The 27,808-nt window shown below is 30.8% G+C and overlaps 1 protein-coding gene across 1 annotated transcript; it reads left to right on the top strand.

Annotated features, from left to right (window-relative positions):
• The first annotated feature begins 18 nt into the window (after positions 1–18).
• LOC103828673 (transcription factor FAMA) lies at positions 19–22,594 on the top strand. The gene is made up of 6 exons (XM_009104299.3): positions 19–2,593; positions 2,801–2,888; positions 2,999–3,631; positions 3,721–4,152; positions 4,558–20,489; positions 21,339–22,594. Exons 2-5 carry the CDS (start codon positions 2,871–2,873, stop codon positions 4,645–4,647), a joined length of 1,173 nt encoding a protein of 390 aa, XP_009102547.1. The 5' UTR covers positions 19–2,593; positions 2,801–2,870; the 3' UTR covers positions 4,648–20,489; positions 21,339–22,594.
• The last annotated feature ends 5,214 nt before the right edge of the window (positions 22,595–27,808 follow it).

Here is a 27,808-nt window from a genome sequence, read left to right as displayed (position 1 = left end):
TGTAAATTTTAAAAAATTGTAATGAATGGTTAGTCTCAAGTTTTTATAAAACAAATTATGATAGTGTTGGTGAATTTAAACTAATATATACAATATGTATATATTTTTATTTGTAATTTTTCTATTTAAAGGTTTAATTTTAACATTTTAAAATATTTTTGAAAATAATATTATATTTATTTATTCATCCGCAACCGCCTGCAACCGGAAACGTTAGCTGGAACCAGCTTTTGATTTTAAGAGGTTTGGAGCGGTTCGGAGCGGTTTGGAGCGGTTCGGAGCGGTCTGAAACGATTTGTAACGGTTTGTATGATTGTTTCGAAACGTTGTCAACCGTTACCAACCGCAAACCTGCGTTTGTGGATGGTAGCGGAAAAACTAGTCAGATCCTAAATGAATCGGATTCAAAAAAATCTCACGACATTAAACTCATATACGCAGATATAATATTATATTTGAGCCTTATTCGAATATTTAAAAAAAAAAATCATCTGTGGAATACACCCTACTTAAATTAGTCTGAATCCATCCATCAATATAAGATACCTCTCGATTATTAATAAAAAAAAAAGGCTGATCCAATACTAATATATTCATTGGATATTTGATTTATTTTCGTTTTTAGATATTTAATGTTTAAAAATGGATGTATTATTTTGGTATTTACGAAATTTAACTCCGTTTTAATACAATTTATAGGAATACAAATAAAATTTCTTAAATCGCTTTCACGAAGACAAATAGCTTTTGTTTATTTGTGAATCGTTTTGCAGTTTTTGTCTCTAACTTCACCTTTATACAAGGCGGATACCTTGGGTTTAATTTGTTTGTATTATGGTTCAGTTTTAGAAATAATTTAATCCAAACGTACATGCATTTTATTTTATTTTGTTGAAATGAAGTACAGTTTATATATATCACAAGAAGAACAATTTTTTATGAAATAAACTCACCGTAAACGATAAATCATAAATAACTTTCAAAACTATTCTACAAACCTTACAAGTTCTAATGATTCTTACAAAATAAATTCAAAAATAAAGAAGAAAGAAATTAAAAACAGAATATCCAAAATGTTTTACTACCAGATGATTATAAGTACTATTTGAACAATTGTTTACGTATATTTACTACACCCTTGTCCTTATTAAATTCACATGTCTGACGACGTATTAAATGAAGAAAAAAATAACTCACATGTCTCCACAACGCACACACATAGCAACGGTCATTTTCGTGAAACAAATGTTCTTATAAATAAATTCTTTGTTAAAAAAAAAGAAGAAGAAAAGAATCTTGTATTTTTATTGTATTAATTAAAGAAAAAAATTTGTGTCAAAAAACGTTCTTACAAATAGCATAAGTAGTTAAATCTGAAATAATAGAATTAAAAATGAAGATGAGTGGGCGATTTGATTAAGTTCACGAAAAGCGGTAGAAACAGAGGAGCGGTTTGGCTTGCTAGTTGCTTGTGAGCTCCGAAACTTATCTACTCTTTAATGGTTCCAAAGATAGAGAGAGGTGATACACGTGTGTTTTCACAGTACTCCATTTTTTTGTGGCTCCTCTGCCTTATACGTTTACGGAAAAGAAATATTCTTTATTACGAAAACAAGATACATATGGTTTCGAAAATTCAATGATATTCATTTGACTCAATGTTTCATTTCATTGAGCAATTTGAGCTTAACTTTCTTAAGAGCTCTAGTTAGATCTCCAATTCGAATATTTGAAAGAAGTTATATCGTAGGTCTCTTATTCAATAAAAACAAAACCATGGATACTGTGATAATCATAACCCATCAATTTGAAAAATAATTTTATTCTTGTAATGGACTAATTGCAAAATACTATAATGTGTGTCTCATTTAATTATCAAAAAAAAATGTGTGTCCCATCTATAAAGATATTAGAGAGGAAATTAGAGAATATATAGTTGTAAAGATTTATATACTTATCTCATTTAACTGACAATATTTTCAATCATTGTGTGAAGATAACTTACATTCTATATATTTAATGCTTTCTTTGTTACTCTATACAAACATAAAAATTGTGGGTGTATGTGTGGAGGAGAAGGGCGGGTTAAGGGCAAATTTATCGGGGGAGATTAGGTAGTTTTTTAGCAAGGTGGGTCCTAACAAAACACAAAACACGGTAACAGAAAGCCGAGATTAAAGATCGACTATTGTTGGGGTGTTGGACTGTTTACGGGCCCCACAGATACGTGGCAACCCGCGGTTAGTGCATTTTTTTTTAATTTTTTTTAATCAGAAAAAGAAAATTAAAAAAAAAATTTAAGAAACCCATTAAAGGTTTTATGAGATAATCATGGTCTAACTACACAAACGAGTTATTAAGACTTGAGAACTTTGATGACGTTGCTTGCTATACCTTTATGACACATGTCTATTTCTCTCTCTGTACGTATGTTATGTATATATGTATATGCGTATGTGTGTATATATATCGGAGTTTGATAGTGGTTGCTCATTTGCGACTTCTCAATATATACTTTTGTCTCTTGTTTACATTTTGCTACTTTTGCATGTCTTTTATATACATATCTCGTAAACCCTAGTAATCATAGAAGGTCAGCTCCCTTTTACTTCATCAACCCCATACTAAACGAGTTCTATCTTTTGGTGTTAAGCACTTCATTGTATTCATTATTCATCTTGAAAAAATACATTTTGTATAAGACGACATACAAGTTGCCATGTAGATGTTTATTTTACGTGTGTTTTTTTCATGTACATGTTTTCAACTGGCTCTGAAGCTCCTGGTTTCTCTTCGTTAGGTTGTCGTGTTGGAATCAAGAAGCTTAAACTTAACTAGCTTCCAGACGTTTATAATCAATACGAGGGTCAATGGATAAAGATTATCCGGTACGTACATTTTCCCCACATATCTTAATCATATATTCAAACATTTGTATGTTAGTCCATTTCTGTTGCTTTTGATATCAACTGAACTTACTGATTACGGTTTCTTTCAGGCACCGAACTTCTTAAGTGAATACTCATGCAGTAACGATGATAACAGCTCCGGTATGATAGACCACATGTTCAAGAGAAACCTTCAGAAACAAAAGCAATCCATGCCGCAGCAGCAACAACTGTCTCCTTCTGGATTCGGAGCAACGCCAACTTTTGATAAAATGAGCTTTGCAGACGTGATGCAGTTTGCGGACTTTGGTCCGATGCTGGCGTTAAACCAGACCAGAAGCCAAAACGATCAAGAAACCTGGATGGACCCGTTTTATATCTTAAAGTTCCCAGTCTTCAATGGGGACCATAACCAGACACATCATATCATGTCTCAAGAAGGTGGTGGATGTGAAGGAAACATAAGCAATGTGTTTCTTGAAGAACAGGATAATCAAGAAGAGAAAAACGATAAAAACTCCATGCAACTCCGTTTTATTGGAGAAGAAGAAGATAGAGAGAACAAAAACGATACGACAAAGGAGGTGAAGAAGAAGAGAAAGAGAGCTAGAACAAGCAAGACCAGCGAAGAAGTGGAAAGCCAAAGATTGGCTCATATCGCGGTCGAGAGGAACCGTAGGAAGCAAATGAACGAGCATCTTTGTGTCCTCAGGTCTCTAATGCCTGGTTCCTACGTTCAAAGGGTATGGTTACGTATTTAGTTTTTGTGATTTTTTCATATATAAATATTTTAACTAAAACTGTGAACTAAATATTATAAATTAATGTATAGCGAGATCAAGCGTCAATCGTAGGAGGGGTAATAGAATTTTTAAGTGAGCTGGAGCAACTCCTTCAATGTTTGGAATCACAGAAGCGTCGAAGAATCTTGGGAGAAACCAATGACATACATGGTGGGGACATGACCACGACAGTGATTACTTCTTCAGCCATAACTTCAAGTAACCCGTTGATTATTACCGGAAATGTAACCGAGTTAGAGGGTGGAGGAGGGATTCAGGAGGAGACGGCGGAGAAGAAGTCGTGCTTGGCAGATGTGGAGGTGAAGCTGCTAGGGTTTAACGCCATGATCAAGATACTTTCAAGAAGACGTCCAAGACAACTGATTATGACTATAGCTGCTTTGGAGGATCTTCATCTCTCTATTCTTCACACTAACATCACTACCATGGAACAAACCGTCCTCTATTCCTTTAATGTCAAGGTAAGTTTCATTAATGTTTACTTATCAAAAAAAAAAGTTTCACTAATGTTTGCATTATAATCATAGACATTTATATATAGTACGTATAAAGTTTGTTGAAGTCATAGGTTTTTTTTTTTGAAACACAGAAAGTCATAGGTTAGGATTCCTAACATAGGTTAGGATTCCTATCATATACCTAAATATATTTTAATATAAGCCGTAATGATGTTCCTAACAAAAGTTAAATAAAATAAGCCGTATTGAAAAAAATAATCTAGCATAATCAGCCAGTATTCATATAAGACATTATATGAATCATAAAGAGTTACAAAGACGCGGTGTATTATATTGATTAGTATTGTTATACAGTACATGTAGCAAAATTGATAAAGGCTAACATGATGTGATTTAAAACATGTGCAGATTACAAGTGAGACAAGGTTTACGGCAGAAGACATTGCAAGTTCAATCCAGGAAATATATAGTTTTATTCATGCAAATTCCACCATGTAATGATTCATCTGTATTCTCCTGTTATTTCCGTTAAATTTACTTTTCGTCAGTTCATGTTGGCTTAATTTTAGGTGTGGTTTTGTACCTTTAGATGTCATTATTATCTTTTCTGAAGTTAAATATGAGACATCGAATCATCAAGAAACAATCTTAGTTTCTTAAATAAGCTCGTTACACCGAAGGTTGTACGGTGGACGATTATTTTTTGAGATTTGTTTAATTTATTGCGCAAATTAATTATATTTGTTTTTCTTCTTTTGCGTCAATGTTCAGAAAAAGAGTTGAGATTTACATTTCATCAGCATAGTTTCATCCTAGGAACATGTTAGTTACATGTTCGATGCATTTTCTGGTGGTGCATCACATTTACAAGTGTCAATGTACATGAATTTGTTCTACCGCAAAAGTGTCAAAGAATTTCAAGTATAATATAGTATATATCAATATCATCTTTCGTCCTCTTCTTCAGGGAATTTAATGCACAATCGATATATTATATTATTATCATATGATAACAAGTGTACAACTGTTCCAGGATACCTACAGAGTCAACAAAAATTGTCTACTGTCTAAATTGCAAAAATAGGTGGATGGCAATTTAGGAGTTTTGTTAAACTACATAATAAAGAAAGAGTCTCGGTTAGATACATTGAAATTGAGATGTTGTGCTTCTTTTCTTATTTCCCTTGTTCAATTTTTTCATTCATGATGTATCTTTGTTTGATTATATAAAAACTAAACTGCGTATAGTAGAAATATATACGTTGAAGGTTTACCAAAAAAATAAAATAAAATATATATATATATATATATATATACGTTGAAGCGGAGTCAGATAAATATCAAAGCAATTGTTTGAAAAAAGTATGTGTATATTGCAGCGATTTCAAATTAAAAGTCTTATTTAAAAGAACAGTTTAAACAGTCTATTTTATTAAATCAAATTTTGGTCAGTAAAAGAACAATTTCATTCGACTCTATCTAAGTTATATCAAAAAGTACTAGACTTTCATGTTCTACTCTTTTCCTTTTGAAAATCGGCACTAATATTAATTTTTTTAGGGATTTGAACTATGCTGCAAACCTCAAAACAAATCAACATATATTAAAAAATCGATGCATCAGTTTTCACAAAACTCTTAGTTAAAAAATTATAGGTTCACTAGAAGTTTCTTCACAAAAACTATCGCATAGTCTTTCAAAATATAATTATGTACTATATATTCAAAATAATAATTTTAGATTTCATTTCCCACAAGACAATAATTTGAAGCTTACATCCCCAAATGTTTAAGTTTGAAGTCTAACAACCCATAAACCATGACTATAATTTATTACTGTTTTATATTAAACTATAAACTATTTTAATTCAACATTTAACTAAAACTAAGACCCGAATTAGATGTATAAGAAACCTCTTGATGAAAATATATAACCCTAATTAGACTCGTTATTGGATCTAATTTAGGTCTTAATTTGGTTACATGTCGACTTACAAATAGTTTATAATTTAGTTTAAAATAGTAAACTAATTAATCATGGCTTATGGGTGAACTTTTAAAGACATAAGGAGCTAAGTCTGAAACTATTATTTCAGAAATATATAGAATATAGTTATAGTTTGCCAGACATATGATGCTATGTAATAGTTTTTGTGGGAAAAGTAACTTGTCAACCCAAAATTGAAAAGATCCAAATCATCAAAATCACTGCAATTATATATTCTTTTTTTTGTCAGCTGCAATTATATATTCTAAATTAACATGATCAAATATACTAACCAAAACATTTAAGATAAAAAGTTAATACCAACAATAAAAGGTGTTGGGATAATATTATTCATTTACAAAACTAATCATTTCCAACATTTCAAAAATGGTTAAAACGTTCTAAGAAATTTTTTAAAATTAAGAGCTAGAATTATTATCCATAATATCATTTTATTATTAATTCAAAATCTCACATGCATTTTGTTCTATGCATTATGTTTATTAGTTCTCATATTGTTCTTATAAAATAATAAGTATAAAAAGAACTTTATATTTTTTAGTTAAGATACGAAAATTTTAAATGAAATTGTAAGCTTCCAAAACATAATCATAGGCTTTCAAAACATAACTGAAAGTTTTAATGCGTTTTTTAATTACAAATAATAATTTTGAATAAAAAAATGAAATCCGGTGAAACTTCTATGCTACCTACTATATATATGTGTGTGTTTTGTATACGCCATGATCTAAAATTATTGTTTTGTCGGTTTTATCTAACACATATTTTAAGGCTTTACAAGTGTCTAATAAACAATTTTCATAACTTATCAGTTAACACTACTATGGACAACGAAAAGTATGTTTATACATTCAGCATGACAGCTTTTTGAAACAGATTATAATAAACGATTATCGAGGATTGAAACCCCTTTAACATTTGTAACAAAAAAAAAGGATTGAAAACCTAAAAGCGTTGCCAAGTTTTTTTAATTGAGCTGAAGAAGTTATCAGTTTTGAAAAGATGGTCTCAAAATTTTAGAATTGTATATCACCCTCGATCAGAAAATAGTTTGGTACATTCTTTCGGTAGGATAGCAAAAATATTTCATAGAAATACTAATCAACTCTATAAAGAATCTACAAATTTTTCCAAGGCTCATAGCTTTATTTTTCATACCCTTAACTAGTCTCTGTATTTGGATAAATTCTCGTTTCCAAATTTGAACCTTTCTGGTTCTCATCAAACCAAATCCCTACACACAACCACTAACTATTTCTGTTTCATAGGATTAATCTTATTGCTTGTATTCTAGATTAGCTAAGGATCAAATAACACGACTTGTACGGCAGGCAACCAATAACTATTTCTGCATTAACCGTAATATTAGTATTACAGATATCATTTAATCATTTTATATATATTTCATTTAGATCATGACAAAAAAATTAAGTCAGATAATTTTTTATTTTCAGTGAGATAATTAAATGATATCTACATGATAAATATGAATGTTGAAATTACATAAATCATTTACCTAAATTAATGATATTCTGCAAGGACAACTTTGCATGTATTATGTATACATATTTTTTCGATACCCTAAGAGACACTCAGTTCAGAATTGTCGACAAATGGTCTTTGGAATCTCAAACGGACCCAAAATCTCTATCATCTTCACTTCACTCTTTTTGAGTAGTTTAATGTTAATAGATTTGCAATTTTAAGTAAAAACTCGGTGATTTGAATTTTCTTCAATAATAGTTTCTAAATTACAAATTTACAAATTTATTTTACACCCGAGTTTGTATACTTTTCATATCATAGAAGTTTAAGATATTTTAGCAAAATTAATAAAAGAATGTTATACTTTGCCAACTCTCCCTAAACGAATTGCAAACTTCACAAAAATATTCAGCAACTAGATTTTGATCCGCGTTTGAAAGCGCGGGTTCTATTATTATAACAAATTTTGATATAAATTATTATTTTGTGGTTGTTTTACATTATTATGTTACAAAGTCGAATTATATAAAAGAACTAATTTTTTAAAAAAATTATATAATTCATGAATTACTTTATTTGAAATTTTGTATAAATTTTATGTAATTTTTTCGTACGCATTGGTATTTTACATGGACCCCGAAAAACCAAACCAAAATCAACTCGAAAATACTGGTTCACGTCGGGTATAGAGAAAAATACGTATTTTTTTGGAAATGTAGGTCTCTGTCAGCGTCTGAGACCTAGCCGAAACCCGTTTGGGAGCAAAAGTACCCAGTTTGTGTATATTATATATATATGTGTATTTTGAATATGTTTTTGGTATACATATATTTTGAGTTTTTGGTTTGAATTTGCGATTATAGTTTTGGATTTCGAGTAAAAATTCAAATTTTAAAATATATTTTTGGGTCTTCAAATACAATTTTGGGTATTTTTTGGTTCCTCGGTCAGTTTTCGAGTACAATTTTAGGTCTTTTGAGTATTTTCTAATTTTCGGGTATTTGTTTAGATTTTGGATATTTTTAGTGTTTCGAGTATTTTTTATGTTTATCGAGTTTTATTTAAGTCCTAAATATCTGAACGGATCCATACCCGTTACGTACAAAAAATAACATATATTTTATAGATATTTGAATTATGGAGTCGAAACCATCCATATCTGAAAGAAACCGATCCGAACAAAAATAATATTTTTTCTAAATACCTAATTAGGTCCAAAAACCCCAGACCTAGCAAAATTCATTGATTCGTTTTATAAAATTTTGGGTGGAAAATACATTTTAGGTTTGATCAATAATTTTTAATAGGACATGGCTCATTTATATTTCAAAAGTTGATCTCTTAAGAAAATTTTGATCTAATGAAGAAAGATGGTATATATGACAATGACCCCTACATATTGAAATTTTGGTGCTGTTTATATGTATATATGTTAATTTGAAGGAAGTTGATTTAAGTAAAATAACCATTTGAAACATTCCATATATGTAGTCATGATCTTATTAAAGTGGGTGAAATTTATTTAAATGTTGGAAAATATTATTTGGTTGCTATATAATAGGGGATAGTTAATAATATTTAGTTGTATATAATAGGTTAGACTAAAAAATAAATAGGTGCAACAACCTTGTATAAGTAGATTTTTTAGGACTCCTTCCCTTTTAATAGTATTGACTAGATTTTGACCCGCGCTTAGAAAACGCAGGTTTTTTCCGGTAAAAATAGAAGTTTAAATTGATTATTATTTTGTGTTCATATAAATGTTTTAAGATTAAGTCACCATGATTTATATTGATGTGATCAAGCATCTGCGTTTTTGAAATTTGGTTGAAATATTTTTAAAAATGATGTTTGTTTGTCTAATAGTATAGGAATTATGAAGTGTAAATATATATGTTGGTATTGGAAAGATTTTTCTCACAATATATATATATATATATATATATATATATATATATTAACTATCAAAATTTAAAAATATAAAAGCAAATATATAAAAGGGATTTAATCTGTAGTTATTATAAAGCTATATTTGTTTTCTATACATAGTCAATATTTAAATTATTGTTGAAAATTAAAATCTAAGTTTTTTATTGCAGGTTTATTAATATGGGTGTAAAATGAGTTTTAATATAAACTATGACATTGTCATATATACATGGTACGTTTTTTTATTTCACATGTCCTATTAGAAACATACCATATATAGGTCTGTTTATTTATACTACTGGTACGTACGATTTTATATATACATTTATCAAAATATGCGATATTATAAGGACTAAAAGCCTTTTAACTAACGTTGAGTAATATATGATAATAGGAGAAATAATAGGTAGACTAAATATACTATTAGTTAAATGAAAGGATACAGTAACTTTGTTTAAATAGATTTCTCAAAAATGCTTCCCTTTTAATAGAATAGATATATACATATTTTCTGAAATTCTAAGATAAAAAAACCTTGTATTTAATATTAATACGATGAATCGTTTTTTCTTACACAACTGGTGTATATTACTTGACACGCAAGAACTGTTCTCTGACCTCTTTCCTGAGCTCTGAATCAGTGATAAAAACAAAATCTGTTTTTTTTTTTAACACAGATAAAAAACAAAATCTTGTGTTATACAGATACGAAATATGTCCTCAATTCGTAAGACTTTGCCTCAGTCTCCTGTTGGAAATTTTCACGAAGTGGTTTAAGATATTTTGCGGTAAATTTTCTGGAGAAGACGTTGGTCAGAATAACTGGATATATGGCACGATGTAATCCGTCTCTGTGTTTATATAAGATAATGCATTCACTTATCAGAACTGGTGCACTTTTGAATGAGAAATTGAAATATAATGTGAGTTGCTTGAGAAGTTTACATTGTAACATTTATCAAATATCTACATTAACCTGTGGGGATTCACAATGGAATCGTCAAAGTACGACCAAGCTCTCTTAATGCTGAGGATGTGTTTTGCTGGCAGAAACCTAGAAAAAGAATTTACAGTGTTAAGTCCGGTTATCATGCAGCTATGAAGAACTCAAATTGCAGTAACTTGGTGATAGCAGTTCCGGAAAAGTTCACGTGGAAGATGATATACTATGGTTTTTACTGGTTTTTAATCATAGTATAAATCCTATTTAGAGTCTATATATTATGTTTCGAGTCTGTTTTAGAGTCTTTTCGTCTATGTATGTTTTGGAGTATTGTATAGATTATGGAGCCATTTGGAGCATAAAGAGAAACTCGTAGATGTTCAAGAAATTAAAAGTCAACGCCGAGTTTTGGATTGATACATTCCTTGGTGTCGCTTGACACTAACGCAAGTATGTTGGTCAGCTCTATTTCAGAATCAAGTCTGTCCTAGAAGTTTCCTCTAATTATAAGATTTCCCATAATCGACTTTACACCTAATGTATATAGTTTTAAGCCAATTTTTAGGCTAGGATACTTTATTAGAAGATTTACTGTTCTTCGAGGTTTTGGAGAGAAAATCATAGAACTCCTTTAGAGATTTTGATTGCAACTGCAGTATTTATATCTCTAATTTTTAATGCAATTCATTCAGTTTATCTTTATGACTTGCTTTACTATGTCTGAGTGGTCTACTTGTTAGATTTAAGGTTTTCTAAAGTTTTGACGAACTTGTAAATATAGAACTGCTAGGGTGATTTATTAGGATAATTCAAAGGATTGATCTTATTGCTTCTATTCTAGATTAGCTAACTAGAAACTCGATCATAGGATAATCGACAACCGCGAGAGTGGGTTCGACTCCTGAAACTAATCCTACTGAGCTAGGTTGATAAATAACAACGAGAGTTGGTTTAGATAACTTAGTGAACAAATAAAACTGAACGATAATTCTTGTCTAAAACAAGTATCGATCGACACTCAGTAGTATCAGTCGACACTCTCCCTAATTCGCTTACGAGAGTTGGCATTATAGGGTTTAGAGAGCTACAACTGAGGTACATCTGTCCACACCATGGATTCAACAAGGTACAACTTTTTGGTATCTTCTTCAGAGATATCGCCTTGGTTTATCAGATGGCTTTAGACACAGTTAGGGAAGAAAACTTCAATACTAGAAATCCATAAGAAGCTGTGAGACCCATCGAGAACTTGGCGTCTATTAATAGCACCAAGAACACCGATTATGAGAGAAAGAAATTGACTGGCAGCTTGGACAAGGAGCAGATGCCTGAGGTTAAGGCAAAGCTTGACAATGTTCATAAACTTCTTACGAAACAAGTTAGCTTTGCAGAGGATGTGGAGGCTAAAACTGCCAGTGACAGGGGCGATGAGGAGGACGTGAATTACGTCAGTGGTACTGGTTTGCAAAGAATTTAATATATTCTCTAATTTTCAGATTTTGAAAATGAATTTTCAGCCTTTTCTAGGAATTGAATGTCAAAGCTATATATGCTTTCATGCAAAGAATAGAGAGATAATGTGATAATGGATCAGCATAATAAGATCCTTTCTTTGAAAGTTCTGTTTTTTTTTTTCATTTGAAAAAAATGTACCAATGTAATGCATCTTCATTAATTATCCAATAAAATCCATTGTGGTACAAAATATATTTTCTTTGATATATCTAATCTATTAAAAGGAAAGTACATTTTGTACTTAACCCTAAGTTTTCCACAAAAATTACCTTTTCATGCCACTGGTATTAAACACAGAGTTTTACATTTAAATTAAACCGGCACACATGATTGCTTTAATAAATTAGATTTATAAAACCAACACTAAACCACTTAATCCTCGGTTGCTACGTATAGTTTTGTACAATGAATAAAACACATGACCGGGTCTTCCATAACTAAAACACATATAGTTCTGAAATTATAGTTCCATAATTAACCAAATTTAAACGTGATTCAAAACCAATTATATCTTGGTTTATTATTGCCTACACAATCCACTTATATCTATCCAAAATTCAATTAAATACTTTTATATACCAGTTTGTTTTAAAACACGTACACAATTGATTTATATTATTTCTTGGTTTAGTGTTGTGAGCAGAATAAAATCCAACCTTTCCAAAATTCAATTGACTACTTTTGTTTGTATAGCAAATTTGTAAAATATACCACAAAAAAAATCGATCCATTAGTATCTAATCAATTATACTCTCTTTTTTTTTATATCCAAAATATATTGAAAATGTAAATTTTGTTACTTAATTTAAAAGATATTTTTGGTCCACCAAATCTAAACTAATAAATTCGTAGCGCAATTAAACCACGTAACATTTACCAAAACAATCCTATTTTTAAAGCAATCATTATACTAAAAGGATTACAATCTTACTTAAAATATTCTGTTATCAAAAAATGCAAACCACGTCTAATTTAGCAAAGAAAACAAGTATATTGTTACCTCAAGATTCAAATCCGATAAAGGTATCCCACATTAGTCCTTTCAAATCACGTTCGACTTACCTAAATAACGAATATACTGTTTTTATACAATATGCAAGTTATATTTTATGTTGTATACAGAAAAATATTTATAATGAAAATATAATTATCCGTTGAGATTAGTTGAATGATTAGGTGGGTTTATGACAATGGTACATATAAAGCCCAAGAAAATTATATATTCTATTACAAAAAATAAATCAATTAACATATTTTATCTTATATAATTAAAATATAATATATCATATAATACTTATTTATTTATTATTAAGCGCCAAAATATAAATTTGGCATAAATAATGAATTATTATAATAAATAATATATAAACAAAACAAATAAATAATAACTCAACATTCAGAGATTAGATATCTTATTTTATTTCCAACACATTATATACATAATAAACAACTAAAACAAATAACAATTAAAAAACTAATGAAATTGATGCATATGAATTATAAAATCATATTAAATATTTGTAAATCGTAAAAATGTATACAATGAAAAAATATTGAATTATAAATTTTTTAATAAAATCTGTGCGGGCGCGCGGATCATGGTACCTTTTCATTAGTTTAGATTATTACTGTTTAATTATTATTTTAAAATATACTTTAAATATAAAAGTTATAGTATAATTTAATAAAACACCCACAATTGGCAATCTTAATACTCAAATATTTTTAATAATGTTTAATGAAATAGAAAAGTTGTCCCAAAACCTATACAAAACAAACTGAACAAAATACGTCAATCTCAAAACTCTATAACTATGAAACTGTATCATGAATTTTTAACATATAATCATTTAGAACATAGATCCGCACGGACGCGCGGGTCCAAATTCTAGTTTTTTTTATAAATGACCACTCTAACATATCATATATCTAAACCTTGAGAAATTCTTTAACCAATTAACCGGTTTATCTCACTTAATTTTTTTTGAACCACTATCTTGACTAATTACCCTTACCACACTTTTTATCGTTGTTTGAGTTTGTTAAATACACAAAGATTTATTTACCTAGTTCCTTTACCGGTACATCTAGTAAAATGACATCAACTCACTAGAATTAAGTGGTAACAAAAGTTTTTCTTCATTTTTTTTCAATTTTTATCTATTCACCTAGAAAATCTTCCACAGTTAGTTAAAAGACTTAACGCTTATCGAACTTATCTAAATAGGAGGAGAACCCCACCACACAATTAAGAAGGAGTTTCAGACGTTTGACCAAAATTTCTTTTTTCTTCTCTTCAACTTGATGTTGATTCTCCTTTCAATCTCCTCTTTCACTCTTCTATTTGACTTTAATGTCTTAATAGTGTTCACAGTGTTAGGATACAAGAAATTAGGTTTAGAAGTATATATAGTGACTTTCTACACTCTTGGGTTTCATCCAAACTAATTGAGTTTCATTTTTGATAAACAAAAAATCAGACCTAGAAAACTAGTCTCGCGACAGCAACTGACCATTAGCGCCTGACCATGAAAACATGATTCACAATCCTTCACCTGGCCATTTGCACCGGATCATAATACATGACCATGAGTATCTGATCACAATATATAGCCAATCTAGGTAAGCCAAGAAGGTGGCAAGTGCCACCATAAAAATCTCAAAATTTGCATAATATATCTCAAATTTTAGTTATTTCTCCTACTAAATATCATATCTTAACCATATTTCTCCTGCGGGTATTGGTTTTTAGATTTTTATATATTGATATTTGTTTTCATGATTAGTGTTATATATTTTAGATGAGTCGTTATATAATTAATTGTATTTAAAAGACCTAGACCTAATCGGGTAATATTATTATTTTTGGTACAAATATCTGAACTCATTTCATATACATTTAATATTTAGATATTTTTAGGTTCATATACATCATAATCGAACTCATCCAAACCCAGAAGAATCCAACTCAAAACCCAAACATAAAATTATAATATCCAAGCGGGGTCTAATTTAAAAAAAAAAATGATACCCGAAAAGAACAATACATATCTAAATGGATAGCCAATGTTCATGTCCAACTGATTTTATAAACAATAAAAGGACTCTTTACATGTTGGCTAAATTAAGTGAAATAGAAAGATTTTTTATTTAGTAAAATAAGTATATGAAGTGAAAAATGAAGTGACAATAAATATAATACATTTTTATTATTTTGATTTAAGTTATTATTTTATTCATAAAATATGTCTTTGAATTATGTTTTTGGCTACGTAATTTTTCACCGACTGAAACTAAAATTAAAAGAAAAATTAGTAAAAAAAACTAAACCGAATGTATAACCATATGCAAAACCTAGTTATTTTACATTTTTGATTTTATAACTCGCACAAAGTTAATGTTGATTAACTAATAAATCAAAATATGCACTATTATTATTATGGTAATATTAATAATTTTCTTATGTATTGAATAATTTTCCATCGATTGAAACTAAAATAAATAATAAATTTAGTAAAAAAAACTAAACCGAACGTTTAACCATATGCAAAACTCAGTTATTTTATATTTTTGATTTTATAATTGGTACAAAGTTAATTTTGATTAACTAATAAATCAGAATATGCACTATTATTATTACGGTAATATAAATAATTTTGTGATTTATTGTTAAGATAATATAATTAATAAAATTGTTAAACTAAGTGAAATATGGAAAGAAAATTAATATAATTATATTAATAAAATTACTAAAAGGGCACTATACTTTTTCTTTATATTGTTATCTATGTTTCCAAACAGTTCTCATTTATACGGTTATTCATGTTTCCAAATCTTCAGCAGCGTCACGACTTCCCAGCAGTAAGGATGTCCAAGTCCAGCATGCCGGTTTGCCGACAGTTCACTATCAATGGAATCATCTCCTCTCATGCCCCTATATCTCATAACACAATCTCAAAAGTACCCTTTTGTTATTTTAATTTTATATGTCAAACGAAAAATCATAAAATTAAAATGAAAACGTTAAAAAATTTTATTTGATTTATACAATTTGATAAAAATATTTCAAAAATCCAAAAACGTTGTTTTCCATATTTTCGAAAAAATCATCAAAATATGATTAAAAACGATTTTAAAATATTTTTTTCTGAATTTGAAAGGTATAGAATTTAAATATTTTCCCATGGGTTCACTAATCCATAGAGGGGGTTAGGGTTTAGTTTTGATGACCGGAAAGGATTTGATTTGGGAGTTTGGATTTTGATCCAAAAAAAAATTATGAAATAGGGGCATAGGAGACTCTAGAAGCCCATAGGAGATTTGGCATTTCACATTTGGGGCACGCGAAAAGTTGGCTCCTATCAATGCCATGGATAATTTCGACAAAATATGTTATCTCCTGCAGCGGGAGTGTATGGGAAGGATGGCGATGTAACAGATAGATCGCATCCAATAATCTACTTAAAAGAAAGACAACTACTCACAAGAATTGAGAGTTATAAGAAAGATCTCACAAGAACAAAGTGGGAAAACTAGCGAGTCAGCATGTCCTACGAATGCATTAGGAAGCATTGTGTTATTGTTTTCTCTATTAAAAGTTCTATTTAACAACATGTTTGTTGCAATTTATATTCTATGTAATCTGTTACATTGATACGAAATTAATAAAGTCAAAGATGTTATAAAAAAAAGAGTTTTAATTCATTGTATATAAATAAAATAGATTTAAAACTAGAAAAAAAAATTTGTCATATAAATTTTTTAAAAAAGTTTATAAAATTTTATAATACAAATTTCAACATTTAATAAACTAAAAACATTTTTAGAGAATCTAAAAATTGAAAATACGTTTTAATTCAATCTAAAAACAGAAAACTGTTTTATAAATTGAAAACATTTTTTAAAAGTGAAACTTTTTCTTACAAATTTTAGAAAACATAAACACGTTTTATAAATTACAACAAAGATAATTTTTTTATAAAAACTTAAAACGTTTAATAAAAGTTTAAAACATTTTATTAAAATCATAAAAACGTTTTAAAACAAGAACATAATTAAAAAACATTAAAAAACATAAAACAAGATTTGAAATCCTAAATATAACATGTAAAATCCTAAAACTAACAATTCTAACACAAATCTAACATAATAAATCCTAAATTAACCAACCTAACTCTTTTCTATCATTCAAATCCCTAAAATACATCAATTCTAACCTAACACATATACAAACCAACATATATGACTATTGAGAGAATGATAAATGAATAACATGATTTAAGGGGAGTTTTGAAGAAGGATTCAAGGCTGTTCTTCAGCTGTTCTTCCACTGAGTTGAAATGAAGAAGAAAGAATTTTTTTCCTGGTTTTATAATTCTGACGGTTTGAGTTTGTCGGAAGTCCATCGGATTTTTTTTATTTTAGCGCTTCACAAAAAATTAGGCCGTTTTCGTCGGAATATACCACATTCGTCGAAAATAAATTCGTCAGAAATTTCCGACGAATTTATGTCGAATTACGTATTGCGGTTTCGAAACATAGAAAAATAACCAATAATAGCCATTGATGATAAATTGATGATTTTAAGGGTTTATAATCTTCAAAATGTTTGAAAACACTTGAAACACACATAAATTCAAAATTGTAGGATGGATCACCGTAAAGTATTTTCTTAAGTATATAAGTTTTAATGAGAAAGGTTATGTATCCGTCGATGTATCCATCGCGAAAATATATATATAAATAACTTTAAATAATTAAGGTATTATTAACCCACGTCATATTTATCACTTAATATATGTCATGGTGATCTTGTAAGAATCTGGTTTTAACATTTATTTTAAATATTTCATATCTAAAAATCAAATTCGTCGGAAATTTCTAACGAATTTTCTACAAAATTTTTAGAATTCGTCAACCATTCGTTGGAAAATTTTGACGAAATTCTGAAGAAAACTTAAACCCCAAATCTATACCCTATATCGTTTAATTTTCCTCGGGAATCGTCAGTATTTCGTAGATTATTTATCACGAAGAAAATTCATCAGAAATTCCTAGGATATTTTTGACGAAATTTCGATGAATGGTGAAATTTCATATTCCTTGGAAATTCGTCAGAAATTCCTCAGAAGTTTCAGACAAATATTTTTTCCGACAAAAATTACTATGTTTTCTTGTAGTGGTGAGCTTGCACCGGAAATGATAGAAACCCAGAAGAACCGCCTTCTCCCATGAAGTTATGTCGTTAACGAAATCCTTTACAGGATACAACATGAAATCTTGGCTCCCGATGACCAACTAGGGGGACTCCGGCCTCCCTCCGTCGTCCTCAAACATAGCAGATCAACCGAAGAAACCAAATACCGACCAGAAACTCTAGTTTCCATAGAGATCTGCTGGTCCAAGGATCTACCTGAATCGCAGAGGAGAGATAGAGAGTACATCTGATACAACTCCAAATGGAAACTGGTTAGTCTAATAAGCTCAATCCAAGAGAAAAAGGGGTGGATGGGAACCCTCCGAAAGACCAACGAAGTTGCCAGAGAGAACGGAGTCCTCCACCGAAGACAATGAAAAAAAAACTAGAGAGAAAATGGTTGGCACTTGCTTGCCCTTATAAAAGTTAATTGGTCTTAGTTTCATCATTCCGCTAGGCTTTTTCACTTTTGGAATTAAACATATATTTAACAAATTTAACTGTACATCAAAATATCGTCTAAGCAAATTATTTTACTCGTAAGGATTACACCTTTCCCATGAATTATCATGACGATTTTGTTTCAAGACCATACAAGTCTGAGAATCATTCTTCCCACCAATCTGAGAGAGAGTAACGCTACAAGAATTCTGCTCATCATGAGGTTTCTAACCATGACAGTCGAGATAGGTATGCGCGATGGTCAGGAGATGGCCGCATCATTGGCAAGTCTTACGATGCAAGATACGGTCGCTGTTATGCTCCTTATGAGCAGAGGACGCCATATCACTGGAAGGAAAAGTATAAAAAGATGGTAAATTGGGTTTCTACAAGGTCGTAAAGTCCTTTGCTATCACGGAAGGTGCATCAAAAGCTCTCTCTCCTCAACGGGTGCAGGATGATCATGCTGTGGCAATGGCTAGCAAGACCGAGAACGTGAGTCACAACAGTGGAAAGAAGCTGGCTAGTACTATTGTTACACCATCACGTAGTACTCTCCCTAACGATGCAAACGTTACTGTGCGTTCCCATGATGCTGCAAGAACTATAACCTTCTCTCCTATGGAGAAGACAAAGCAACAATTCCCTAAAGGTGATGATCTGATTATGGATGCACTACAAGATATAGATATTGCGGGATCAGTTATTTGGGGATCTGATTAGCAGGATATGAGGATGGATTTTGATAATCATGAAGATGATCTTCTGGGTGAATACTTGGAAGCGATGGAGTAAGAGGAACCTGCACAGGTGATACCGTTAGGATCAACATCTAGGGCGGGTAATGCAAAGGATCAGTCTTCACGGCGGAGTCAGTTCAAGAACGAGAGTGCCGTTAGGTTTTCACGGCAAAAAGGCATCCATATTACGTAAGGGATCTCCAAGGCAGGTGCTTCTTCAAGGCTTTCTTCTTATGGGAAAACTGAGCAAAAGAGAATCGTTACAGTGTATCAAACAAATCTAAAGTCAACTCTCATCTGGAAAATGGTTTCGAGGGGTCCACAAAAACTCCAGAAAATCATCCATGAGGACGCTCATTTGGAACTGTAGAGGGATTGAGAACTACCTCACAGTTCGACACCTTACGGAGATGTGCCAGAAGCATCGCCCATGACTTGTGTTCTTTTCTGAGACGAAGAACAGAAGGCTGCTGTTGCAAAACATTCAGGCCGACTTAGGATTTGATCACTTGTTTACCGTTGAGCCACTTGGTCTTAGCGGAGTTGTAGCTCTTTTATTCATGGATGAAATTCAAGTTAATGTTTTATTTTCGAATAATAGAATGATTGACATTGAGGCAGTCAAGGATAGAATAAAAGTCTTTATGACATTTGTTTACGGATATCCTGTTTTAGAACGTAGGGATCAGATTTGGAAACATCTTACGCGTTTTTCAACAACACGAAATGGACCTTTGTTCATGATAGGTGGTTTTAATGAAATTACTGATCATAGCGAAAAGGAGGGAGACAAAAGGCGTTTTGATAGCTTCTTCTTGCCTTTTAAGCATATGTTGAGTGATTTTGGCATGCTGGAATTTCCATTTACTGGGAATATGCTTTCTTGTGTTGGGAAAAGATTAGGAGGGACAACTGTTAGATGTCGATTGGATAGATCAGTGGGGAATGAGGATTGGCATGAAAAGTTACCTCATACAGCTGTTAAGTATCTCAGGCTTTAGGGCTCAGATAATCGTTCGGTCCTAGCGGATATTCTCACAAAACCAGTAATGAAACAAAAGATATTCAAATTTGATAAACATTGGTTGGATTAGGGCTGGGCAAATAAACCGAACCCGAAAACCCGAACCGAATCCGATCCGATAAAAATGAATCCGAACCGATCCGAACCCGACGTAAATACCGAATGGATCTTGTTTTGTGGTATTTCGGATTATGGGTATTATCCGAACCGAACCCGAATCTAAATGGATATCCGATAGAACCCGAAACATTCAAAACCTCGAAAAGATCTTGTACCAAACATGATCTCAATTCATAATATGTATCCAAAATACACTAAGAAATATTGAAAATCTAAAATACTTATCTATTACATGAAGGTTGGTGGTTCTATTATATGAATGTTGATGGTTAAAGATGGACGTTGAATCTTGAAGTATTTAGATTTTAATTTTGTTTTCGTTAACCAATGTTTCTCATTTCATGAGAACTTAGTTTTCGTTTTATGCTTTTATTTATTTGGTTTTCTTTTTATCAGTAAATATGTTTACTTTTCGTTTGATTTTGAATAATCACGGTTGATGTTCCTTATTTTTGAATCGATTTTACTTAAGTTTTGGTTACAAAATAGGTACAAATCAGATATTTTAAAACTGAAGAACCGATTTTACTCATGTTTTGGTTATAAAATAGGTAAAAATCAGGTACTTTTAAACCGAAAAACCGATTGGGACCCGAACCCGAAAGTATATTGGGTTGTACCGGTTCTTTGAAGATTCACTAACCCCGATCCGAACCCGATAGAACCCGAACCGGTCCCGAACCGAATTTTCATATAATCCGAATGAGCCTGATTTTGATGAACCCGAAAAACCGAAACCCGATTGGATAAAACCGAAACCCGATTGGGACCCCGAATGCCCAGGCCTAGGTTGGATATTGAGAAACTAAGACAAGTCATGTTGGAAGGGTGGAATTCAGAGGATCTGCCTCCTGAAGCGAATATAATCGAACATATTGCTAGTTGTTGAAAAGCTTTGAGCCAATGGAGGAGACAAAACAATGTGAATTTAGAAAAGCTAGTGGAAGAGCTTAAAGAGAAGATGGAGGGCCTATATTCGAATGATGATGCTACTTCCGAGGAAATATTAGATGCTCTAAAGGAACTATCTACTGTTCTTAAGGCATAAGAGATATTTTGGAGACAGAAAAGCAGGGTTCTCTGGTTAAGGGAAGGTGATAGGAAACATATCCGTCTAATAAATTTAACTTAACTCTTTAAAAAATTTAGTATCGAACATAAATTCTTCGAAAAATTGTATCCTAAAGTATGTCTAAATATACAAAATAAAATAACTGATTAATATCAAAATAGCTAACCTAATAAAAATTTAAAAGAAAATTAATGTGAAGATGGATACACCTAATATCCACAAAACAAGTTACAAGACTCACAGTAGTCACTACAATTATTTAGTGATGGTAATCAACCGTATTAATGCGCCAGCCATGTTTCAGAGTTTGATGAACTTGGTATTTAGACCTTATATGTGACAATATGTTCTCACATTTTCATGACATTTTCATGTATAACTCACTACCAGAAAAAAATATGGAATATCTATAATGCGACTTTGAAGCGATGAGACGAAATGTTTGTATGCTAAGAGAAGTAAATATACTTTTGTTAGGGAGTGTGTGGAGTGCTGAGGGCATTAAGTTGATTCTGAGGAGTATCCACATACAGAATGAAAGTTAAAACAATTGCTTGATGGCATAATTCTATAATTCTCAAGCAACTACATGGACTTTTAGGCTTGGCCAACTATTATAGATGTTTTTTGCAGTGTTCCACAAGTTTTTGTGATAAGTTTCACAAGAATTTATCTTTCAAAATAAATTTAAAATCAATTAGAAAAGTTAAACTATCAAAATAAAAAGATAAAAAATAAACTGATATAATATATCTCTTAATATTCAACATAAAAAGTTTTACTAACAAAAAAAAAGAACATACAATATGTCCTAAAAACTGTAGAAAGTTCCAAAGATGTTGACAAACTAACTTATTTATAATAGCTAGGGATAAAAATGTCCAGTTAGGGATAGTTACCTGGCTTTGAAATAAATATGAAATGCTGAAAGATACATAATACTTAAAGATTGATGTTCAGTATTTTAAAATGTCAAACCATTCTTATTAAAATATAATTCTACACATACATCATATTTCTAAAACATGCTGGAAATTTACTATGTTTATGGATTAGTTATTTAGTTAAGAAAATATCTCATATTCCCAGTAACTTCTAAAAAAAAATCATCTGCTTTAAAATACTATCTCTTTTCAAATAATAAAATACTACTTTCCAAATGCTTTCACAATTATCATACTAAGAGATACATTTAGAAAAGAAAGTGAAATGATGATTTCGTAGCTTTAAAACATATTATGAAAATATAAATACAATATTTGATGAAGGTGTAAGCTTTGAAATACATAAATTCCACCACACTTTCAACTTTCGTGCTTTGCATATTGCCAAATGCAAAATCAGGTTAGGTTCTTAAAATTCGTGTGTTTGATTTTAATTTAGTCAAACAATAAAATGATAAAAGACCAGCAGAATAACAAAAAGCAAATTAAAACTTAGAAAAAAAAATAAGGCACATATTATACTATATGTGTCCTATATTAATCAACATAAATAGAGACAATTTTCAAGTAATTAATAATACATCTATTATGGTTGAAAAGTTTAATTTATATTAATAAACATCATCTAAACTGGAAATTTAAACATTCTAGATAAAAGAAACATAAAAGATGAAGTTAATAAAAAAGTATTATATCATACATACATATAATTTGTATTATGTTGTAAACTATTAAATTTTGTTTTAGTAAAGTTAAAATGGTACAATCAAACATATTCAAATGGTTTCAATCCTAAAACTAGGGGTGTTAAAATGGGTAAACCAACTCAAACCAAACCATATCCAAATGGTTTTAAGCTTATATGGGTTATGGGTTAAACCAATCCATAACTCATTTAAATTTATGAGTTAATGGTTTAAATGCTTAATCCATGAACAATAATTTAATAGCTTAAATGGTTACTAAGTAAAAATATTATTTTGGGGGCTGACAATAAAAATATTGTTTAGACTTAAATAAACACAATTATACGGTTTTGGTAAAAAAATATAGTTTTACGATTTAGAAGGAAAAAATAATTTTATGATTTTAGTGAGAAAATTTTAATTTATACTTCAGTGGGAAAACAAGATTTTTCAATTTTACCGGAAAATAAATTTTTGCAGTTTTGACGGGAAAACACAATATTAGAATTTTGGCAGCAGCACCCAATGTTACGATTTTGACGAAAAACACGATTTTGCGGTTTTGGCGGAAAATCTCAATTTTCTGGTTCTGACGAGAAAACACAATCTACGATTTTGGCGAGAACACAAAATTTTACGGTTTTCACGGAAAACACACAATTTTGCAGTTTTGGCGAAAAACTTAGTTTTTTACAGGAAAACACACTAATACGGTTTTGGCGAATAATCTCAATTTTAGGGTTTTGGCAGGAAAACTCAATTTTAAAGTTTTCACGGAAAAAACAATTTTGCATTTTTGGCGAGACAACGAAATTTTACGGTTGTGGCAGGAAAACACGATATTGCAGTTTTAGCGGGAAAACTCAATTTTTCGATAAAACTCGATTTTGCCGTTTTGGCGAGAAAACACGATTTTACGGTTTTGGCAGAAAATTCAATTTTACGGTTTTGGTGGAAAAAATCAATTTTGCGGTTTTGGTGGGAAAATTCGGTTTAACGGTTTTGATGGAAAAACTCGATTTTTCAGTTTTGGTGGAAAACTTGATTTTATGATTTTGGTGAAATTAGTAATTAAATTTGACTTATTAAAAATTAAACACATAATATTATATGTATATATGGGAAATTGGTGTTAACAAATTTATATTAGGGGAAATTTTATGTTTACCACTTTCACGGTACCACTTTTCATCTTTACCACCACTAAATGGACATTTTCAAAAATACATTTTTCATTAAGTGACAAAAGACTATTATTATCTATATATATAATAAATCATTATTTAAATAATTAAAAAAATAAAAAAAATTATGTTTTCAAATTATACTTTTTCAAATTTAAACTTTTTTTGCATTTTTTTTTCAAAATTTTTTTTTGAAAAATCGAAAATTATGTTTGACACTATTTTTTAAAAATCCTAAATTTCTCATTCCAAAAATCCTACCCCATCCCTCAACTCTAAACCCTAAATCTAGATTAGTTAACCCTAGAGGTATAAATTTATTTTACCCTTCATTAAAAGTGAGGGTAAAAGTGGTTAGTGTGAATATAAAAAGTTGTACTATGAATGTGGTATTTATAGCAATTTTCCTTTATATAAATATAGAAAAATTGCCAAAAATACGACTTTCAAAGTACCAAACTTCATGTTTACATTAACCACTTTTACCGTTATTTTTAATAAATGGTAAAAGACATTTATAACCCATTGATTAACTTTGACAAAAAAAAAAATATATGGCTAACTAATCTTAACCCTAAATCATCAACTCAAAACACTAAATCATCAACTCTAAAACCTAAACTATGAAACATCAACTTTAAACCCTAAACCGAAACATCAACTCTAAATACTAAACCTTCAAATTTAAACCCTGAAACATCAACTCTAAACTCTAAACCCTAAACCCTGAAATCATCAACTCTAAACCCTAAACCTTCAAATCTAAACCCTGAAACATCAACTCTAAACTCTAAACCTTAAACCCCAAAACATCAACTCTAAACCCTAAACCACAAAACATCAACTCTAAACCCTAAACCCTACACCTTCAAATCTAAACCCTAAAACATCAACTCTAAACACTAAACCGTAAACCTCAAATCATCAACTCTAAACCCTACACAATCACATCTAAACCCTAAACAATCAAATCTAAACCGTAAACATAAACCCTAAACCTTATATTTTCCAAAATTTGAACGCTAAACCCTAAAACACTAAACTATAGGGTTTTAGGGTTTAGAGTTGATGTTTTAGGGTATAGGGTTAATTTATTAGGGTTTAAGGTTTACTCTTTAGGGTTTTGGGGTTAAGTGTTGATAGTTTAGGGTTTAGTGTTGATAGTTTAGGGTTTAGAGTTCAAGTTTACGGTTTAGTGTTTAAAGTTGATGTTTTAGGGTTTAGAGTTGAAGGTTTATGGTTTAGGGTTTAGATTTGAAGGTTTAGGGTTTAGAGTTGATGTTTTAGGGGTAAGAGTTTCTTCTTTAGGATTTAGGGTTAAGTGTTGATAGTTTAGAGATAAGTTTTGATTGTTTAGGGATAAGAGTTGAAGTTTAGCGTTTAAAGTTGATGTTTTAGAGTTTAGAGTTGAAGGTTTAGGGTTTAGATTTAAGGGTTTAGAGTTTACTTTTTAGGATTTAGGGTTAGAGTTGAGGTTTTAGGGTTTAGCGTTCGTATTTCAAAAAACATATAGAGTTTAGGATTGATGGTTTAGGGTTTAGAGTTGAGTTTTAGGGTTTAGAGTTTACTTTTTAGGGTTTAGGGTATAGAGTTGAGGTTTTAGGGTTTAGGGTTCGTATTTCAAAAACCATATAGGATTTAGGAATGATGGATTAGGGTTTAGAGTTCGAATTTCTAAATAGTATAATTCGAAAAAAAAAAATTAAAAAAAAATTTATATATTTTTAATTTCGAAATAGTATAATTCGAAAAAAATTTAAAAAAATTTTATTTTTTATTTATTCAAATAATGATTTATTATATATAGAGAACAAGGGTAAAAGTGTGTTTTCCCACTCAACGAAAATATATTTTTGAAAATGTTCATTTTATGCTAGTAAATATGTAAAGTGGTTGCTTGAAAGTGGTAAACATAAAAATTCCCCATAAATATGTGTATATTTGAACAATTGGATTAGATTTAGCTTATTAAAATTTAATAATATATATGTGAAAATTAATAAAATTGAGTGTAGAAAATTTGGTTTGATTACTTTTTGTTTATATATTTGATTTGAGTTTTTTTTTTTTGTGACAATGTAAGACTATTCTATTACTCAAGCTTGAGGTGGTCTGGGTAGCCAGACCGGAATAGAACAACCAATAAAACATAAATCTCTATGGAAAGACCTTGCAATCTTAGCTAAAAAGTGTGAAATACGGTTTTGTGCTCGTGAGATGTGAGTGATCTTGAAGGCATCGGGCTTCTTAATCATAGCGATCAAATCTTTGCAGTCTGTTCCAAAACTCTGACATGTTGAATGCTGAAGTATATTCTCCATCGCCCAGCGTAGCGCTTCCATTTCTGAATGCAATGCAGACTCTCGTCTTGGGTAATTCTGGGTGCCCATACGTTGAACCTTCTCTAAACTATCCATCCATACCCATCCACACCCACTGAATTGTGATGAAGATGTCCAAGACCCATCTATCATGCATATATTACCCAAGTTTAAGACTTGGAGTTCCTCAATATTTTGAACTTGTGGAATAGGTGATACCCTCTCATTAGCGTTGAACCATACTTGGCACTCACTTTCTGCATATCGAACTAGCTCCAGTGGGTCTCGGTCTATTCCCCTAAAAAGCTTATCATTTTGGACTTTCCAAATATACCAGATTATCCACAGATAAGGGTCCCTGTCTAATCTTGGGTCGACAATGGTGTTCTTTCTCCAGAAAAAATAATCCATATTAGCATAGACACTCGGCACAGGAAAGATCGCTGGACTTGTTGGTGTTGCTGATAGGGCCCAAACTTGTAAGGTTGGTGGACACTCGAAGATTGCATGAGTAACATACTTTTCTGGTTTTTTACATCGCGGGAAATATTTATCACATCTCATATTGCACCGTATCAAATTCCTCGTTTCTGCCACATGACCTGTTATCAGTTGCCACATACTTTCTGAGGCGCTTTTATCTTCCAAGCAAAGGCTTGAAGCTTTGTTTTGTTGGGCTCCATTACTTCTTTCTCTTCTTCAGCCTTCAATAGATTCCGAGCTACACAATATCATGATTTAACGGTGTACTGACCATTTTTTGTGTAGCTCCAACAGAAAGTATCCCGACGATGAGCTGAGCTTATGGCCAAGCTTTTTATAAAAGGTATATCCGCAGGGGTAACATAATCCTCTAATACTCGAATATCCCATTTCTTCGATTCCTGATCAATAAGGCCGCTGACTCTCATATTCGGGTTCAAAACTGGGGCTACAGGGCGAGCCGGTCTAGCTGGTGTTGTAAGGATTCAAGGATCTTCCCACACCGTGACCTCATATCCAGAATGTACCTTCTGCCTAATTCCCAATAGTAGTAGCTTTCGAGCAGCTGA

This window comes from Brassica rapa, chromosome A07 (assembly GCF_000309985.2).
Source record: "Brassica rapa cultivar Chiifu-401-42 chromosome A07, CAAS_Brap_v3.01, whole genome shotgun sequence".
Taxonomy (NCBI): domain Eukaryota; kingdom Viridiplantae; phylum Streptophyta; class Magnoliopsida; order Brassicales; family Brassicaceae; genus Brassica; species Brassica rapa.
The sequence above is the reverse complement of the archived record's forward strand: the minus strand, read 5'-3'. Positions and strand labels throughout refer to the sequence as shown.

Bases quoted from the DNA above. Each gene is read 5' to 3' on its own strand.
- LOC103828673 (XM_009104299.3), top strand. The intron at 3,632-3,720 runs GTATGGTTACGT...ATTAATGTATAG, and splicing joins CTGGTTCCTACGTTCAAAGG to CGAGATCAAGCGTCAATCGT. The intron at 4,153-4,557 runs GTAAGTTTCATT...AAACATGTGCAG, and splicing joins TCTATTCCTTTAATGTCAAG to ATTACAAGTGAGACAAGGTT.